Raw genomic sequence first — 21,506 nt, 5'->3', positions numbered from 1 at the left:
ATTGAATCTGTGATGAGATGTGACTTACAGACAGGGCTCATAGAATCTGTGATGAGATGTGACTTACAGAGAGGGCTCATTGAATCTGTGATAAGATGTGACTTACAGACAGGGCTCGTGGATTCTGTGACAATATGTGACTTACAGAGAGGGCTCATGGAATCTGTGATGAGATGTGACTCACAGAGAGGGCTCATGGAATCTGTGATGAGATGTGACTCACAGGAGGGCTCATGGAATCTGTGATGAGATGTGACTTACAGAGAGGGCTCATGGAATCTGTGATGAGATGTGACTCACAGAGAGGGCTCATTGAATCTGTGATGAGATGTGACTCACAAAGAGGGCTCATTGAATCTGTGATGAGATGTGACTTACAGAGAGGGCTCATGGAATCTGTGATAAGATGTGACTTACAGACAGGGTTCATGGATTCTGTGACAATATGTGACTTACAGAGAGGGCTCATTGAATCTGTGATGAGATGTGACTCACAGGAGGGCTCATGGAATCTGTGATGAGATGCGACTCTCAGAGAGGGCTCGTGGAATCTGTGATGAGATGTGACTCACAGAGAGGGCTCATGGAATCTGTGATGAGATGTGACTTACAGAGAGGGCTCATGGAATCTGTGATGAGATGTGACTTACAGACAGGGCTCATAGAATCTGTGATGAGATGTGACTTACAGAGAGGGCTCATGGATTCTGTGACAATATGTGACTTACAGAGAAGGGCTCATTGAATCTGTGATAAGATGTGACCTACAGACAGGGCTCGTGGATTCTGTGACAATATATGACTTACAGAGAGGGCTCATGGAATCTGTGATGAGATGTGACTCACAGAGAGGGCTCATGGAATCTGTGTTGAGATATGACAGCTAGAGAGGGCTTAAAAAATTGGTGATGAGATGTGACCAACAGAGCTCGGGAAAAGTGTTTAATTGATCTGTACAGGAATTTAAAACCTGTCAGTACTGTCAATGCTGGTAAGCCTAGGTATTTAACAGCATGTAATTGATTTCTCTACAAACTTGACATGGCCACTCTTTATCAGCCCTGTCTGTGGTCGATGGAAAACCATATTGATACAATCAATGAGATATTTCCCATACCTGAGCACACATCTCAGTGTCCCTACCTTTAACATTTGTTGGATGTTTTGGGTAAGAGCCAAAGCAACTATAAAGAACAGGAGACAAAGAGACACCTGTGATGTCATCTGTGACATAATTTGTTATCATTTCATAATATTCTATTGTGTATATCTTAGCACAAAAGGAATTGAAGAACTAGGTGTAGCCTAGATGTATATCAGCTCTCTCCCCAAGATAGGACCAGGAACAAGTGTTGGCCAGTAAAACTAGAAGTCAGTGAGTATCAGATACAGTACCATGGAGGCCATGACATTGAGCAGGGCCTGTGAAGACCAGCGATGAGATTGCTACCAGCCCCTGTGAAAGCTGACCATGGCCGACCATGGTCACCATGGTATTTGATGGTTGACCATGGTAGTTCATGGTCAACCATCAAATACTGTGGTCCTGACCATGGTTGACCGTGACCATGGTCATATTAAATCTGGAGGAATGAGGAACAGGATAATGTTGCTGACAAATGAAGATCACCACATTCATTTAAGGACCAATTAGAAGTATGAACACCAATAAGGACCAGCACACCAAGCAGGACCAATGATACCCCTGAGGACCAGCACACCAAGCAGGACCAATAATACCTCTGAGGACCAGCAGACTGAGCAGGACCAATGATACCCCTGAGAACCAGCAGACCAAGCAGGACCAACTAAAACTGTCGTCCAGAGGGCCAACTCATACCCCCTGTCCCTCCACCGCCCATCTGTTGAAGATTTCCCAACAAAAACCTGTTTTTAGTGAACGGGTTACCACGGCAACCTAAATTTGTGGGGAAAAAACCTGCATGCATATGTACACATTATGAGTCCCTAACATTCCTGTGTATTTCAAATGAAATTGGTTGATAGCTATATAGGACTTGTTCGAGTTGTCTTGACAACCTTTTCCCTAAGAATATGGGTAATGAAACCTGGTAACCATCTAAACCAAGAATTCTGTAGAGAAATATCATGCATGCACATTTACACATGGTCCCTATCACTCCTGTGTAGTTTGACTTGAAGCAGTTCACATGTTTATGAGAAGTTGACTGGATAAAATTCCCCCTCACCCAAAAAACGAAGTATAGTGACCTGGTTACCATGGTAACCACAAAATTACAATATGATATAGATTACGCACATCTACAATGTATAAGGGTTATTGCCATAAAGTTTCGTTTTCACAATTTATCAGTAAGGATGACAACATATTAATGTATCAGTGAGGAACAGTGAGGTCTGGTGAAGAACAGTGAGGTCTGGTGTGGAACAGTGAGGTCTGGTGTGTAACAGTGAGGTCCGGTGAGGAACAGTGAGGTCTGGTGTGGAACAGTGAGGTCAGGTGTGGTACAGTGAGGTCTGGTGTGGAACAGTGAGGTCTGGTGAGGAACAGTGAGGTCTGGTGTGGAACAGTGAGGTCTGGTGTGTAACAGTGAGGTCTGGTGAAGAACAGTGAGGTCTGGTGTGGAACAGTGAGGTCTGGTGTGGAACAGTGAGGTCAGGTGTGGTACAGTGAGGTCTGGTGTGGAACAGTGAGGTCTGGTGTGTAACAGTGAGGTCTGGTGTGTAACAGTGAGGTCCGGTGAGGAACAGTGAGGTCTGGTGTGGAACAGTGAGGTCAGGTGTGGTACAGTGAGGTCTGGTGTGGAACAGTGAGGTCTGGTGAGGAACAGTGAGGTCTGGTGTGGAACAGTGAGGTCTGGTGTGTAACAGTGAGGTCTGGTGTGGAACAGTGAGGTCAGGTGTGGTACAGTGAGGTCTGGTGTGTAACAGTGAGGTCTGGTGTGGAACAGTGAGGTCTGGTGAGGAACAGTGAGGTCCGGTGTGGAACAGTGAGGTCCGGTGTGGAACAGTGAGGTCTGGTGTGTAACAGTGAGATCTGGTGAGGAACAGTGAGATCTGGTGAGGAACAGTGAGATCTGGTGAGGAACAGTGAGGTCTGGTGAGGAACAGTGAGGTCTGGTGAGGAACAGTGAGGTCTGGTGTGTAACAGTGAGGTCTGGTGTGTAACAGTGAGGTCTGGTGTGGTAGTGAGGTCTGGTGAGGAACAGTGAGATCTGGTGAGGAACAGTGAGGTCTGGTGAGGAACAGTGAGGTCTGGTGTGGAACAGTGAGGTCTGGTGTGTAACAGTGAGGTCAGGTGTGGAACAGTGAGGTCAGGTGTGGTACAGTGAGGTCTGGTGTGGTAGTGAGGTCTGGTGAGGAACAGTGAGATCTGGTGAGGAACAGTGAGGTCTGGTGTAGAACAGTGAGGTCTGGTGAGGAACAGTGTGGTCTGGTGAGGAACAGTGAGGTCTGGTGAGGAACAGTGAGGTCTGGTGTGGTAGTGAGGTCTGGTGAGGAACAGTGAGGTCTGGTGAGGAACAGTGAGGTCTGGTGTGGAACAGAGAGGTCTGGTGTGGAACAGTAAAGTCTGGTGAGGAACAGTGAGGTCTGGTGTGGAACAGTGAGGTCTGGTGTGGTACAGTGAGGTCTGGTGTGGAACAGTGAGGTCTGGTGTGTAACAGTGAGGTCTGGTGTGGAACAGTGAGGTCAGGTGTGGTACAGTGAGGTCTGGTGTGTAACAATGAGGTCCGGTGTGTAACAGTGAGGTCCGGTGTGTAACAGTGAGGTCTGGTGAGGAACAGTCAGGTCTGGTGTGGTAGTGAGGTCTGGTGTGGAACAGTGAGGTCTGGTGAGGAACGGTGAGGTCTAGTGAGGAACAGTAAGGTCTGGGGAGGAACAGTGAGGTCTGGTGTGGAACAGTGAGGTCTGGTGTGGAACAGTGAGGTTTTGTGTGGAACAATGAGGTCTGGTGTGGAACAGTGAGGTCTAGTGAGGAACAGTAAGGTCTGGGGAGGAACAGTGAGGTCTGGTGTGGAACAGTGAGGAACAGTGAGGTATGGTGTGGAACAGTGAGGTCTGGTGTGGAACAGTGAGGTTTTGTGTGGAACAATGAGGTCTGGTGTGGAACAGTGAGGTCTGGTGAGGAACAGTAAGGTCTGGTGTGGAACAGTGAGGTCTGGTGTGGAACAGTGAGGAACAGTGAGGTATGGTGTGGAACAGTGAGGTCTGGTGTGGAACAGTGATGTTTTGTGTGGAACAATGAGGTCTGGTGTGGAACAGTGAGGTCTGATGAGGAACAGTAAGGTCGGGTGTGGAACAGTGAGGTCCGGTGTGGAACAGTGAGGTCCAGTGTGTAACAGTGAGGTCTGGTGAGGAACAATGAGGTCTTGTCAGGAACAGTGAGGTCTGGTGTGTAACAGTGAGGTCAGGTGTGGAACAGTGAGATCTGGTGAGGAACAGTGAGGTCTGGTGATGAACAGTGAGGTCTGGTGTGGAACAGTGAGGTCCGGTGTGGAACAGTGAGGTCTAGTACGTAACAATGAGGTCCAGTGTGTAACAGGGAGGTCCGGTGTGTAACAGTGAGGTCTGGTGAGGAACAATGAGGTCTGGTGTGGAACAGTGAGGTCTGTTGTATAACAGTGAGGTCTGGTGAGGAACAGTAAGGTCTGGTGTGTAACAATGAGGTCTGGTGTGTAACAGTGAGGTCCGGTGTGTAACAGTGAGGTCTGGTGTGGTAGTGAGGTCTGGTGTGGAACAGTGAGGTCTGGTGTGGAACAGTGAGGTCTGGTGAGGAACAGTGAGGTCTGTTGTGGAACAGTGAGGTCTGTTGTATAACAGTGAGGTCTGGTGAGGAACATTAAGGTCTGGTGAGGAACAGTGAGGTCTGGTGTGGAACAGTGAGGTTTTGTGTGGAACAATGAGGTCTGGTGTGGAACAGTGAGGTCTTGTGAGGAACAGTGAGGTCTGGTGTGTAACAGTGAGGTCTGGTGAGGAACAATGAGGTCTGGTGTGGAACAGTGAGGTCTGGTGTGGAACAGTGAGGTCTGGTGAGGAACAGTAAGGTCTGGTGTGGAACAGTGAGGTTTTGTGTGGAACAATGAGGTCTGGTGTGTTACAGTGAGGTCTGGTGTGGTACAGTGAGGTCTGGTGTGGTAGAGTGAGGTCTGATGTGGAGCAGTGAGGTCTGGTGAGGAACAGTGAGGTCTGGTGAGGAACAGTGAGGTCTGGTGAGGAACAGTGAGGTCAGGTGTGGAACAGTGAGGTCTGGTGTGGTAGAGTGAGGTCTGATGTGGAGCAGTGAGGTCTGTTGAGGAACAGTGAGGTCTGGTGTGGAACAGTGAGGTCTGGTAGATTAGGGTTCAAAAAACCAGTGACCATTATGATCCTGAGGCCAATGAGGTCTGCATGGAGACAGCTACACAAATCTAGAGTAGTAAGGATCACCTTATAACTGCTGTTTGTAAATAAAAGCCTTGAATTGATAAATGGGTTACATTAACATGGTTCAGGTGACTTGTTTGTGATCAGGTTAGTCACATGTAAACTTTGTCGCCAGTGTATCTGCTAAGTCTGTCTGTGTTAGTACATGGAATGATAAGTAAGTAGGTATAATCACTCCGGATTCACACCAACATGTCAACTAAGTCTCTAATGGGTAGAAATTCTGTCCACTAAGTCATTAATGGATACACAGATGGGGTCTTAAGTATGGTTTGTTTTCACACTTGTACAAATATACCAATTAATCATGCTTGAAAATGCTATAATGATCAGTGTAAAAGTCATTTTGGATTCAGGCCAGAGTTCCCACCAGGAGTAATCGACAGATATACATTATTGTATGATATGATGTTGTATGTATGTCATTCTAAATTATAAAAGTAAAGCAGATTTATGGTAAATAGGTTAACCCCGCAGAGCAAATTCTTTAACTATCTTATTTTGATTTCAGTTCAGTGTTGAGTTACTCCCCTTGATGATAATAACTTAAAATAAAGTAACTGTGATCCATATTGACAGGTGTACCACAAACATAGTTATTGCTCTCAGCTGTAGTTAGTCTACCTATCTACAGTGAACCACAATTGTAGTTAGTCTACCTATCTACGGTGAACCACAATTGTAGTTAGTCTACCTATCTACGGTGAACCACAATTGTAGTTAGTCTACCTATCTACGGTGAACCACAATTGTAGTTAGTCTACCTATCTATGGTGAACCACAATTGTAGTTAGTCTACCTATCTACGGTGAACCACAATTGTAGTTAGTCTACCTATCTATGGTGAACCACAATTATAGTTAGTCTACCTATCAACAGTGAACCACAATTGTAGTTAGTCTACCTATCTATGGTGAACCACAATTGTAGTTAGTCTACCTATCTACGGTGAACCACAATTATAGTTAGTCTACCTATCTACAGTGAACCACAATTGTAGTTAGTCTACCTATCTACGGTGAACCACAATTGTAGTTAGTCTACCTATCTATGGTGAACCACAATTGTAGTTAGTCTACCTATCTATGGTGAACCACAATTGTAGTTAGTCTACCTATCTACAGTGAACTACATTTGTAGTTAGTCTACCTATCTACGGTGAACCACAATTGTAGTTAGTCTACCTATCTACGGTGAACCACAATTGTAGTTAGTCTACCTATCTACGGTGAACCACAATTGTAGTTAGTCTACCTATCTACGGTGAACCACAATTGTAGTTAGTCTACCTATCTATGGTGAACCACAATTGTAGTTAGTCTACCTATCTATGGTGAACCACAATTGTAGTTAGTCTACCTATCTACGGTGAACTACATTTGTAGTTAGTCTACCTATCTACAGTAAACTACATTTGTAGTTAGTCTACCTATCTATGGTGAACCATAATTTGAGCCACCTAACCAAGGTGAACCCTATATAACTGTAGTTTGGCCACCTAACTGAAATGAACCATTACTGTAGTCAGACTACCTAACTAAGGTAAACCATAACTGTAGTTAGTCCACCTAACTAATGTGAACTATAACTGTAGTTAGTCCACTTGACTAAGGTGAACCCTAATTATAGTTAGTCAACTTAACTAAAGTGAACTAAAACTGTAGTTAGTCCACCTAACTAATGTGAACTATAATTGTACTTAGTCCACCTAAGTAAGGTGAACCCTAACTATAGTTAATCCACCTAACTAAGGTAAATCATAACTGTAGTTAGTCCACTTGAGTTAGGTGAACCATAACTATAGTTTGTCTACCTGACTAAGGTAAACCATAACTGTAGTTAGTCCACTTGACTTAGGTGAACCATAACTATAGTTTGTCTACCTGACTAAGGTTAACCATAACTGTAGTTAGTCTCCTAACTAAGGTGAATCATAACTGTAGTTAGTCCTCCTAACTAAGGTAAACCATAACTGTAGTTAGTCCTCCTAACTAAGGTAAACCATAACTGTAGTTAGACCACCTGACTTAGGTGAACCCTAACTATAGTTTATCCACCTAACTAAGGTAAACCATAACTGTAGTTAGTCCAACTGACTAAGGTAAAGCATAACTGTAGTTAGTCTCCTAACTAAGGTGAACCATAAATGTAGTTAGTCCACCTGACTAAGGTAAAGCATAACTGTAGTTAGTCCTCCTGACTAAGGTAAACCATAACTGTAGTTAGTCCACCTACCTAAGGTAAAGCATAACTGTAGTTAGTCTCCTGACTAAGGTGAACCATAACTATAGTTAGTCCACCTGACTAAGACGAACCCTAACTATAGTTAGTCCACCTATCTAGGGTAAAGCATAACTGTAGCTTGTCCACCTGACTAAGGTTAACCATAACTATAGTTAGTCCATCTAACTAAGGTAAACCATAACTGCAGTTAGTCCACCTGACTAAGGTTAACCATAACTATATTTAGTCCATCTAACTAAGGTAAAGCATAACTGTAGTTTGTCCACCTGACTAATGTTAACCATAACTATAGTTAGTCCATCTAACTAAGGTAAAGCATAACTGTAGTTAGTCCATCTGAATAAGGTGAACCATAACTGTAGTTATTCCACCTGACTAAGGTAAAGCATAACTGTAGTTAGTCTCCTAACTAAGGTAAACCATAACTGTAGTTAGTCCTCCTTACTAAGGTTAACCATAACTGTAGTTAGTCTCCTAACTAAGGTGAACCATAACTATAGTTAGTCCACCTGACTAAGGTAAACCATAACTGTAGTTAGTCCTCCTGACTAAGGTAAACCATAACTGTAGTTAGTCCACCTGACTAAGGTGAATCATAACTGTAGTTAGTCCACTTGACTTAGGTAAACCATAACTGTAGTTAGTCCACCTATCTAGGGTAAAGCATAACTGTAGTTTGTCCACCTGACTAAGGTTAACCATAACTATAGTTAGTCCACCTGACTAAGGTTAACCATAACTATAGTTTGTCCACCTAACTTAGGTAAACCATAACTGTAGTTATTCCACCTGACTAAGGTAAACCATAACTGTAGTTAGACCACCTAACTAAGGTAAACCATAACTGTAGTTAGACCACCTAACTAAGGTAAACCATAACTGTAGTTAGACCACCTGACTAAGGTTAATCATAACTATAGTTAGTCCACCTAACTAAGGTAAACTGTAACTGTAGTTTGTCCATCTAACTAAGGTAAACCACATAAATGTAGTTGCAGTAGCTTGCCTAGTGATGGTGAACCAGTTTAAGTCCAAAAGTGAAACTCTCAAACTTCAACCCTCATTTGGCTGGTTAATTATATGAGGAGAATTTTCTTTTCATGAACATGAATCTGATTTAAGAAAACATTATGAACAAGATAACATCCACAAGTATATAGAAGCTAGGGACCTCATGGAGAGCATTACCAGACTTGTCTGTATAAATCTATAGAGAAAACCTTATACAACAGTGGTAACCTAACCCTGTAATATAAAACCACAGCGACTTCCAGGTAAATAAATCCTGAAGACAAAAATAGTAATTAATCTCTTTATCTCGGAGATTTCCATTTCAAATAACCCGCTTAGTTAACATGGAGTAGATCAACAGATCAAACATGGAACACCGTTTATCTCGGGGAAAAAAATGTACACTTGTGTAATTATTGTTGAAATGGCCATGATAGGAACAGAAAGTTTATGTCACTGACAAGACCTGCTATATGGTCTGTACAATAAGTGTTTGGACATTCAAGTTGTTTGAAAATTCAGAAAGCATTGTTAACATTTTATCATTATTATTATCCATACACAGATTCAGAAATTTTCAGGCCCTGCTTATATAATTATCATTTCAACCGATTCAGGCTTTCTTTTAGTGAAATAGGCTAAATTTCTCACTCTGAATTACAAAAAATATATACCACAGACTTTTTTATATATATATAGTGACACCTAAAGGCTAAATTTCTTGCTCAATATTACTAAAATATATCTCAGGCTTTCTTATACTAACTAAATTTCTCACTCAGAATTATAAGAATATATCTTAACACTATCAGTAGGTAACTTACCAGTTACACATTTATGTACGTGTATATGGAATTATGAATAATACATCATGTATACAATCTAACACTATTACAGTAGTTAGTGTATACAAAAACCTTAATTAAGATATTTATCATATGAAGTTAAATCAGAAATTCTACCCTAATTTAGATGTTTATAGGATATTTTCTTATATTAATAAACCTAGGTGCCAAACTAGATAATTATATACATATCAAATAATCATTATTTTCTAATTAAACACTATTAATTCATTGATCAACGAGATCAACTACAGAAGTAGCCAGTAACATGTTTAGCCCTTGCAGATAATTATCAGAATCGTTACTGGAAATCTTCAAAGGTATTTCTGTGTTAAGTGCAGTTTAATTGTAGATGTATATTTTATTCATGTGCACATAACGTGTTATAGTAATTAAGTAACTCTGTAATAATTATTAGGTAGTCGTTAGGTAGGTACACACACCTCACCCCACTGATCATACGCCTAACACAATCTGTACTGTAGTAAAATATATTACATTACCAAATTACCCCACTGTCTCGCTGGCCAGGGGGAGCCAGTATTGTAGACATTTCAAAGGGGATTTTAGCCTAACAATGGCTGGCTATGCTGGAGTAACTCTGTAGTCGACAGACCCAAAAGGTGATGAAATATACGCCATACCAGTGACATTATTTGTGTGTTTTATTTGTAATAGAATATTATGTTGATAACTTGAGGAGACACAAACTATGGGATATAGTATGGAGATTCTCCAAAGCTAAGCAGGAGCTCTAGGTGGAGGGTACTTGTAGTGGCTACATATAGACTGGAGTTAGAGGTCATTACATATAGAGTTTCATAATTATTATAGTATAACATACTTATAACAAAAGATATATCTATGCAGAGGTCATTAAACATTGCTAACTAAATATTACATTAATGCTAACCATGCATTTCTTACATATTTACATGTTCAGCCTTAATGATCATATACAGCCACCAAACTTTTCCTTGCTAATTTGTATCACCCCTACATTACAAATTCCATATCTAAATACAATCTGCATGCAACCACACATGTCCACCTCACCTCCATCCCATTCATCTGTCCATCACATCCACATCACATTCATACATCTACCCAACCTGTCATACATCCGACTTACATTCACATCATACATACCTTCATACATCTAACTTACATCAACGTATCTACCTCACATTCATACATCTAACTTACATCAATATATCTACCTCACATTCATACATCTAACTTACATCAACATATCTACCTCACATTCATACATCTACCCATCCGAAACCTACGTAGGGCAGTTGCCAGGTACTGACCATAGGCCGGTGGTTTTTCTTCGGGTACTCCGGCTTCCCTCCATCTCCAAAACCTGGCACGTCCTTAAATGACCCTGGCTGTTAAAAGGACGTTAAACAAAAACAAACCAAACATCTACCTATCCCGCCTTCATACATCTAACTTACATCAAGGTATCTACCTCACATTCATACATCTAACCATCCCGCCTTCATACATCTAACTTACATAAACGTATCTACCTCACATTCATACATCTACCCATCCCGCCTTCATACATCTAACTTACATCAACGTATCTACCTCATATTCATACATCTAACTTACATCAACGTATCTACCTCACATTCATACATCTACCCATCCCGCCTTCATACATCTAACTTACATCAACGTATCTACCTCATATTCATACATCTAACTTACATCAACGTATCTACCTCACATTCATATATCTACCCATCCCGCCTTCATACATCTAACTTACATCAACGTATCTACCTCACATTCATACATCTAACCATCCCGCCTTCATACATCTAACTTAGATCAAAGTATCTACCTCACATTCATACATCTAACCATCCCGCCTTCATACATCTAACTTACATCAACATATCTACTTCACATTCATACATCTAACCATCCCGCCTTCATACATCTAACTTACATCAACGTATCTACCTCACATTCATACATCTACCCATCCCGCCTTCATACATCTAACTTACATCAACGTATCTACCTCATATTCATACATCTAACTTACATCAACGTATCTACCTCACATTCATACATCTAACCATCCCGCCTTCATACATCTAACTTACATCAATGTATCTACCTCACATTCATACATCTACCCATCCCGCCTTCATACATCTAACTTACATCAAGTATCTACCTCATCTTCATACATCTACCCATCCCGCCTTCATACATCTAATTTACATCAAGGTATCTACCTCACATTCATACATCTAACCATCCCGCCTTCATACATCTAACTTACATCAACGTATCTACCTCACATTCATACATCTAACTTACATCAACGTATCTACCTCACATTCATACATCTAACTTACATCAATATATCTACCTCACATTCATACATCTAACTTACATCAAGGTATCTACCTCACATTCATACATCTAACTTACATCAAGGTATCTACCTCACATTCATACATCTACCCTCCTGCCTTCATACATGCAACTCATATCAACATTTTCATACATCAACCCATCCTGCCTTCATACACCCGACTTACACCCACATACATGTATCTACCTCACATTCATACATCTACCACCGCAATCCATACATCTACCCATGTCCACCTATCTATAACACACTCACCTAATGATAAAGCATTGTAACTATTTTTTTTTTTAATTTCGAACTTACAAGAAACTTGAAAATACCGTTAACAGGATCTGATTTTATATTGAACAAAATAATGTTCAAAGAGCAGATCCTGGAAGCTTATACGTGTATTTTAAGCTTAGTATTGACCCCAATACCAGGGTAAAGTACAAGTCACCCACACTTGGCACAAACTCACGACCATTGTGACAGAAATTTTCTTCATTTCAAATAAATGTCTGGCACAACTTGTATCATTTATCAAATAAATTCTTTCCTGTCAATATCTGTTACAGGTCTAAAGGAGGTGATTTGACAAACATAATGGAGGCTGGGGTTGTGTTGGTTTACAAGTACATGTATGTCGTCTACCTGGCATTGTCACCCAATCCTAACGGATAATTGATAGTTTAAATTTATATTCTAATAAACTAATCTGTATTCTAGCTAGAATTTAATAAGTTGTTGTTGTATATCCTGATGAAGGTGGTGTAAATGAGCAGTACAGATATATAGGCACACATTGTGCCAGGCCTGTGCCCTTTGTTTGATTTTTTAATCATCTTATTCATCAATCTATCAGTAGTAATAATGTTTTATATCAAGTTTCTACCGACGTCAGTGGCACAGCCGACCAGCGGATGATAAGATTGAGGCCTAGCTTGGTACAATAGCTAGTGGACAGTCTCACGCTTCTGGGTGGCGAGGTGTATACTCTGATATCAATAACTAACCCGATAAGGAAATCCAATCTCTCACAAGAGTATAATAGTATTACAGGGAACTTATAGGATCACAAGTACTGTTACAGCCTATCTCTACTCCAAGTTATGTCCTTACTACACAGGTATTGCTACTCAGAGTAATGTCCTTACTACACAGGTATTGCTACTCAGAGTAATGTCCATACTACACAGGTATTGCTACTCAGAGTAATGTCCATACTACACAGGTATTGCTACTCTGGGTAAGGTCCACACTACACAGGTATCACTACTCAGAGTAATGTCCTTACTACACAGGTATTGCTACTCAGAGTAATGTCCTTACTACACAGGTAACGCTACTCAGAGTAATGTCTTTACTACACAGGTATTGCTACTCAGAGTAATGTCCTTACTACACAGGTATTGCTACTCAGAGTAATGTCCATACTACACAGGTATTTCTACTCTGGGTAAGGTCCACACTACACAGGTATCACTACTCAGAGTAATGTCCTTACTACACAGGTATTGCTACTCAGAGTAATGTCCTTACTACACAGGTAAGGCTACTCAGAGTAATGTCTTATTACACAGGTAACGCTACTCGAGTAATGTCTTATTACACAGGTAACGCTACTTGAGTAATGTCTTACTACACAGGTAACGCTACTCGAGTAATGTCTTATTACACAGGTAACGCTACTCGAGTAATGTCTTATTACACAGGTAACGCTACTCGAGTAATGTCTTATTACACAGGTAACGCTACTCGAGTAATGTCTTATTACACAGGTAACGCTACTCGAGTAATGTCTTACTACACAGGTATTGCTACTCAGAGTCATGTCTTATCACATAGGTATTGCTACTCAGAGTAATGTCTTATTACATAGGTATTGCTTCTCAGAGTAATGTCTTACTACACAGGTATCACTTCTCTTGGTAATATCTACACTACACAGGTATCACTACTCTGGGTAAGGTCCACACTACAAAGGTATCACTACTCTGGGTAATGTCCACACTACACAGGTATCACTACTCTGGGTAATGTCCACACTACACAGGTATCACTACTCTAGGTAATGTCCACACTACACAGGTATCACTACTCTGGGTAAGGTCCACACTACACAGGTATCACTACTCTAGGTAAGGTCCACACTACACAGGTATCACTACTCTGGGTAATGTCCACACTACACAGGTATCACTACTCTGGGTAATGTCCACACTACACAGGTATCACTACTCTGGGTAATGTCCACACTACACAGGTATCACTACTCTGGGTAATGTCCACACTACACAGGTATCACTAATCTGGGTAATGTCCACACTACACAGGTATGTCTACTCCGGGTAATGTCCACACTACACAGGTATCACTACTCTGGGTAATGTCCACACTACACAGGTATTGCTACTCTAGGTAATGTCCACACTACACAGGTATCACTACTCTGGGTAATGTCCACACTACACAGGTATCACTACTCTGGGTAATGTCCACACTTCACAGGTATCACTACTCTGGGTAATGTCCACACTTCACAGGTATCACTACTCTAGGTAATGTCCACACTACACAGGTATCACTACTCTGGGTAATGTCCACACTACACAGGTATTGCTACTCTGGGTAATGTCCACACTACACAGGTGAGCAATCTAATGATATAACAATGAGACTATTTATACATGTATTGTGCTTTGATAATACATTGTTATCATTGAAATGATAGAAAAAACTAATTTAATGAAAAAAAACCCAAAACATTTCATCATAACATCTATGAAATTCTATTTAACTACTTAGAATGCATTCATCGCATTGCAATTCTCCAAAGTTTATTTTTAAAAGCAAACAAACTGAAGGTAGAATGTACAGCTACATGAACACTTTGGTTTTTATCAAATACATTTTTCATAGTATAAGACAAGGAACAAGGGGCATAATGGGCCTGTATCGCTCACCTGATTCTACAGCAACTTTGAAGTTGATCTAGGTCATTTCTGCAGATACTAAGCTAATTACCACTTTATTCAAATATCAGAGTAGGCTAGGTTTATTCATGTCAATCAATTTTCATCATTCCAGCCATTGGCCTAATATCAAGTCTCAGAGTCTCTTGGCCACGGTAAATCATTGTTTAAAGGTTTCAGCCTATCTGACCCCTCTGATCTTGACCAACATTCAAACTTGGTAGCCTTTTACCCCACAGCATGCTTAAAACCCAACATCAAGTCTTTGGGCCTCACGGTTATTGAGAAGAATCATTAAAATTTTAGCCTTATTGACCCATGTAACATTTTAACGAACGTGGTAGCCCTTCATCCTTGCACTCTAAAGACCTAATATCAACTCCCTGCCCCTGCAAAAATATGCAAGGTATCAGGGCCTCTTAGTCATTGAGAAGAAGTTGTTAAAGATTAGAAATCTATTTTACCTCTGTGACCTTGATTGTACGTCAAGGTCATTTATTTGGGCAAGCCTCGTAGCCCTTTACCACAGCATGCCACAGGATCAATATCAGGTATCAAGTTGTTTAAAGGAAAAAGTTGACGCCGGATGGCCGGTCAACAGATGCCTTCCCACGGCCCTTTCGGCAGGTGAGCTAATCCAGGATCCTCAACATCCATGAGAGTTGGTTATTTTTATTATGGCAAGGACATTGTCTACATGATTTGACCACTAGGCTGTCATCTTCAGGACTATTTTACATGCATAAAATTTGAGCTAAAGTAAGTTTTTGTGGGTCATATTCATGACATCATAAGTAACAGAACATTATAGAGGGACAATGAGTACAATTACTATGTAGTTTGAATGAAGAAATACCTTAGTTAGGAGTGTTGGTTCTTTTATTTTATTTTAATTTAACTTTTCAGAGCAGTCTTGTAAGCATTTTCTAGCAGATTAAAGTAGAAAATGACAGAATTAGACATTTTCCAGAGATTTTTTTATAATATATATATCTTATATCAGTGTGCTTTTTAAAATCAGGATTTACTAACACATATGGTTCTCTAAATCATAATACATAAGGTACGACCTGGAATTAGGTCAACTGGTTTGGATCTAGAAACCTCAAGAAGGTCAAGGTGATCCAATGCTATTTAATGATTTAACTTTACCAACCTGAAGGGGGCTTAATTGCTATTTGAGGCGAAATCTTATGCAAAAATCAAAATATCAAATCAACGGATTATTACACTTCATTTAAAACTTTTCAGATTGTAATAAAAACCATTTCAACCTAATTAGTAAAAAGCAAAAGATAGGCTAAGTTAATGCAGGCCTGAATCAGTAATCTGTCCCCTGGTAAGCTGATTTCTCATTCCAGTTAAACGAAGTGTTGAATCAGGTGTGAATGTGAAGTTATGTGTGTGATGTTTGGCAACATCCCCTCACTGACCTCCGCATACATCAACAGAGATTAAAGTCTTATTTTGATTCCCTTTTAAATTTCAATACATCAAATACTGAGCTGGTGGTTTGCTTTCAAACCATAAAATATATCTCAATGTCAATAGCCAGACACTCTCGGATTAAAGATCATTAAAATTTAATTTTAAAGTGACACCTGATACATCCAGTTTGAAGCGTACAAAGTCTGCACCATAGATTCCAAGTTAATCATGCAAGAGATTGCAAATGTAACATCCTGGTTGAGCATTTTACAGATAACATAATGGCTTGTAAAATATGTTACACGTAAATATTTACAAAGATATTACATATCACATCCTGTTAGATAACATACTATTCTGTAATAGATCTTCCGAAGAATCATATAATCTGGTAAATGATATGTCTTACAATGTCAAGTTATTAGTATATATTACAGATATTGTCATGGTTAGTAACATATATTACAGATATTGTCATGGTTAGTAACATATATTACAGATAATGTCATGGTTAGTAACAGATATAACAGATAATGTCATGGTTAATAACAGATATTACAGATAATGTCATGGTTAGTAACAGATATTACAGATAATGTCATGGTTAGTTACATATATTACAGATAATGTCATGGTTAGTAACAGATATTACAGATAATGTCATGGTTAGTAACAGATATTACAGATAATGACATGGTTAGTAACATATATTACAGATATTCTCATGGTTAGTAACATATATTACAGATAATGTCATGGTATGTAACAAATATTACAGATAATGACATGGTTAGTAACAGATATTACAGATAATGTCATGGTATGTAACAAATATTACAGATAATGACATGGTTAGTAACAGATATTACAGATAATGTCATGGTTAGTAACAGATATTACAGATAATGTCATGTTAGTAACAGATATTACAGATAATGTCTTGGTTAGTAACAGATATTACAGATAATGTCTTGGTTAGTAACAGATATTACAGATAATGACATGGTTAGTAACATATATTACAGATATTCTCATGGTTAGCAACAGATATTACAGATAATGTCATGGTTAGTAACAGATATTACAGATATTCTCATCGTTAGTAACATATATTACAGATATTGTCATGGTTAGTAACATATATTACAGATAATGACATGGTTAGTAACAGGTATTACAGATTATTTAGACTTTGTTACTGAGAGGTTACGAATGCCTTTTTCTTATTTACATTATCCAAGCTATTATTTTATGTCCAAAACAACCAACCCCCTTAAAAGAAAGAAGATTTGACAACATTTACAGCCAGCAGAAGTCCTTACCTTATCTTTGAAAGATTGAGTTTGATTACATATATGATACTTTTATGTTTTGTTTCAATAATTAATAAACAGCAACAGCAACTTAACCATACAATCTAGAAATTAACTTAACTGATAGCTTAAAACAACAATTTAGAAGTAAGCTGAAATTAGCAACTATGTCAATATAATTGAAATATGAAATATATGTGTAAATTACAAATGAAGCCTACAGAAATAAGCTCTCCTCTAGATCCAACCATAACTACATATTAGAAGTTTTCTTCCAGGGTAGTTTCACTGTCCACTTAAAGGGAAATTACTCTTCCTGTGTTTTGTGCGAGTTTTTAAAACTACCCAACAGGAATATTGGCTGTAGATACTTATCAGCACCTGGTCAATCACCAGGCCTGTCTGTATCCTAATTACATTCTCAGGCCGTCAGACATATTTTGCACTCAGACAGTGTTAACTATATATTATGCAAATGTTTGTATCCAGGCTCTAGGATTTTTCATAAAGTACATTGGTTAGTTTCCTGACTATTTTGGAATTTAGGGTGAAGGAAAAGTGTATCTGTATACTATGTGAGGTGGTTGTTGGAAGGACCCTTTGATAATGATCAACACACACTCATGTAAATGCTGAATGTCACAATAATGATACTCACTTCTTTCCTGAGTATGCCACTTGGACAGTCTCGCATGAAGTCTCGATACCTATGAATGAAAAATCAACAAAATACCTGGTATTAATAGCCTAGCTCTTCTTTAACAGTGTAACTTAAGGACGCTGTCCTAAGATGTTAGTGTAACTTGGACCCTACATTTAGACATCCCATCCTTTGATATTAGTGTAATTTGGAGCCCATCCTCTGATATGAATGTAACTAGGATCCCATCCTCTGATATTAGTGTAACTAGGATCCCATCCTCTGATATTAGAGAAACTAGGATCCCATCCTCTTATATTACAGAAACTAGGATCCCATCCTCTGATATTAGTGTAACTAGGATCCCATCCTCTGATATTAGAGAAACTAGGATCCCATCCTCTGATATTAGAGAAACTAGGATCCCATCCTCTGATATTAGAGGAACTAGGATCCCATCCTCTGATATAAGAGAAACTAGGATCCCATCCTTTGACATTAGTGTAACTAGAACCCCATCCTCTGGTTTAGTGTAACTATGAACAGAACCAATCTTTTGACACCAATCTTTCTAGCACCATCTTTTGTCTTTTGTGTTTATCCCTAAAAGTAACAGGATAGGGGGAATGTAAGGACCAGGTCCCAGTTTCATCAAAGTTCCATAATTTAAGGAAATTTCTTATCTTTAAAGAATGTTTTCTTTGGGTAGCAGTCTTTAGATTCAAGAACAAATCTCAGTTGAGGAACTTTCCTTAAATTCTATAACGATTTCCTATGGGAAAGGTAATTTGATGGAACTAGGGTCAGGAAGGAATATATGAACCTTGGACCTGCAATCTTAGTCGTGTAGTCTTGTTCTACTGTACATGACTCTTATCTTTTCTTAAAATTTGTAAGCTAAGACAATGCTGTTTAATTTTCAGCCTTGCACCCAGGTTCACATATTACCTGACATTTGTTCCACAGGTTACAATATGCTAACACTTGCCTAAAACATGAATACTACAGACAGAGTTATCTCTCTTGATACATGTTTTATAGATACAGCTGTACTACACTTGAGCTAAATGTTAGGTAGCAATCTGTCCTGATTGAGGTTACATACATGTTTGTAGGGGCAGTTATACTGATCACATAGTACAGATGGACAGTTATCTCCCCTTGTAATAAAGGTGTGAGATGTAGGGATATCAGTCACACTGATTATATAGTATAGATGGACAGTTATCTCCCCTTGTGATAAAGGTGTGAGATGTAGGTATATCACTGTCACAATGATTGTAGAGTACAGATGGACAGTTATCTCCCCTTGTAATAAAGGCAGGTCACTATCATACATGATGAAGAGTGTTGGAAGGCAGTTACCTCTTCCTCTAATAGATCTGGTGCTGTAAATAGTACGAGTTTCGCTGTCATGCTGTTTGATTAGTAATGATGGATAGTTATCCCCTTTTTTGGTAGAGAGATGAGCTGTAGGCATATCACTGTTCCAATGATTGAATGGTAATGGTGGGTAGTTATCTCCCCTTATAATAGAGGTGTGAACTGTAGGAATGTCACTCTCACACTGATTGAATGATAATGGTGGGAAGTTATATCCCTTATGGCAGAGGTGTGAACTGTATGAATATCACTGTCACTGTCAATGTCACTAATAAATAGAAATGATAGGTAGTTATCTCCCCTTATGGCAGAGTGTGAAGTGTAGGAATGTCACAGTCACACTAATATTAAAATAGAAATGATAGGTAGTTATCTCCCCTTATGGCAAAGTGTGAACTGTAGGAATGTCACAGTCACACTAATACATAGAAATGATAGGTAGTTATCTCCCCTTATGGCAGAGTGTGAAGTGTAGGAATGTCACAGTCACACTAATACATAGAAATGATAGGTAGTTATCTCCCCTTATGGCAGAGTGTGAAGTGTAGGAATGTCACAGTCACACTAATACATAGAAATGATAGGTAGTTATCTCCCCTTATGGCAGAGTGTGAAGTGTAGGAATGTCACTGTCACTAACAAATAAAAATTATGTGTAGTTATCTCCCCTTCTGAGGTGAGAGTTACAGTAATGATCAAGTATAAAATGGATTACCGTTTTGGTGATTAGTGTTAAGATGAAATGAACCGTTTAATGGTCATTATGATTAAAGGAACAGTTTAATGCTAATTCTAATTAAATGAACATTTTAATGGTCATTCTGTTCCATACTCACCACTGCTGGATCTCCCGTCTGTCAACTGTAAAATAAAGATTAATTACATGATTATTACTGTAGGATCGTACATTTAAAAGGGATCTTGTGTTAGAAAACATAATCGATATTTCGTACAAAATAGACGGTTTTACGCCTTGTAATCAGTCAAATAGGGCGACATGCCGGACGGACTTGTACTCTACACGGACTATACACAGTACTTGGGAATCAGACCTCCGAGGTATTTACTTACAATAGGTAGAATCCAGCAGGTCCTTTAGCTCTGTACCGTCTAACTTGCTCTGTTTCTTGCCCATGTTGAGGCCTAGACAGGGTCTGCCATAAAAACACTGTCACTCGTACGGGGAAGTCATTTGTTGTAGCAACCCTCTGATCATCCTCACACACATATACCGATTCCAGCAGCCGCCATATTTTAATTCCCCTGATTGTCACATGTCACCATACCAAATCACGTGATTACGCTACTATACCGCAGCCTCTGTAACTCTTGGCGGGAAAGTAAACATTTCTGATTTGCCAATATTAATCCTCTAACCAATTAGCTTGATCATTTATGTACTCAATGATGTATTGTATAAAGAGTGTACCAGTGAATCGAAGAGCTTATCATGACCTTGTTGATGGTGTACATCATCGGTAATTCTATGGTGGCATCTGTGTGAACAGAACATTGCCGCCATATTTGTTAGTTTTGAGGATTTGTTTATTTATTATGTGATGTCCGACAGGTGTTGACTGTGTGTATTGCTGAACTTGGTAGTCGTGTAAAGTATCATGTCTGCGCTCAAGCATTATCGATTTCTTAAAAATCGATATTCGTCTTCATTAGTGAAGTGCACGTGTTCCACGGTGTCGTCACACTTGTAATGCCCAGACACAATGTGTCGGTTGTTTTGCCTCTAAATGCCAGCACCTTTATAGTAAGTGTTGATCGGATATGTCCTGTAGAAATCAATGACAGTACAGACTCTTCAACATCGGCCGCTTATCTTGATCTTTTCAACGTAACCAGTAGAGACACCCTATAACCACCACA

At 39.5% G+C, this 21,506-nt stretch overlaps 1 protein-coding gene across 1 annotated transcript in view; it reads right to left on the bottom strand.

The window, feature by feature from the left end:
* LOC117320614 (calcium-binding protein NCS-1-like) overlaps positions 1 to 20,981 on the bottom strand; it is a 49,550-nt gene extending 28,569 nt beyond the window's left edge. Inside the window, exons 1-3 of the mRNA XM_033875178.1 lie at positions 20,700 to 20,981; positions 20,465 to 20,489; positions 18,264 to 18,312 (exon numbers count right to left, since the gene is read on the bottom strand). Of these exons, the coding sequence (XP_033731069.1) occupies positions 18,264 to 18,312; positions 20,465 to 20,489; positions 20,700 to 20,763 (138 nt within the window). The 5' untranslated portion in view covers positions 20,764 to 20,981. The remainder of the gene's footprint in view (positions 1 to 18,263; positions 18,313 to 20,464; positions 20,490 to 20,699) is intronic.
* Between the last annotated feature and the right edge of the window lie 525 nt (positions 20,982 to 21,506).

This window comes from Pecten maximus, chromosome 2 (assembly GCF_902652985.1).
Source record: "Pecten maximus chromosome 2, xPecMax1.1, whole genome shotgun sequence".
In the NCBI taxonomy this organism is placed as follows: domain Eukaryota; kingdom Metazoa; phylum Mollusca; class Bivalvia; order Pectinida; family Pectinidae; genus Pecten; species Pecten maximus.
The sequence above is the reverse complement of the archived record's forward strand: the minus strand, read 5'-3'. Positions and strand labels throughout refer to the sequence as shown.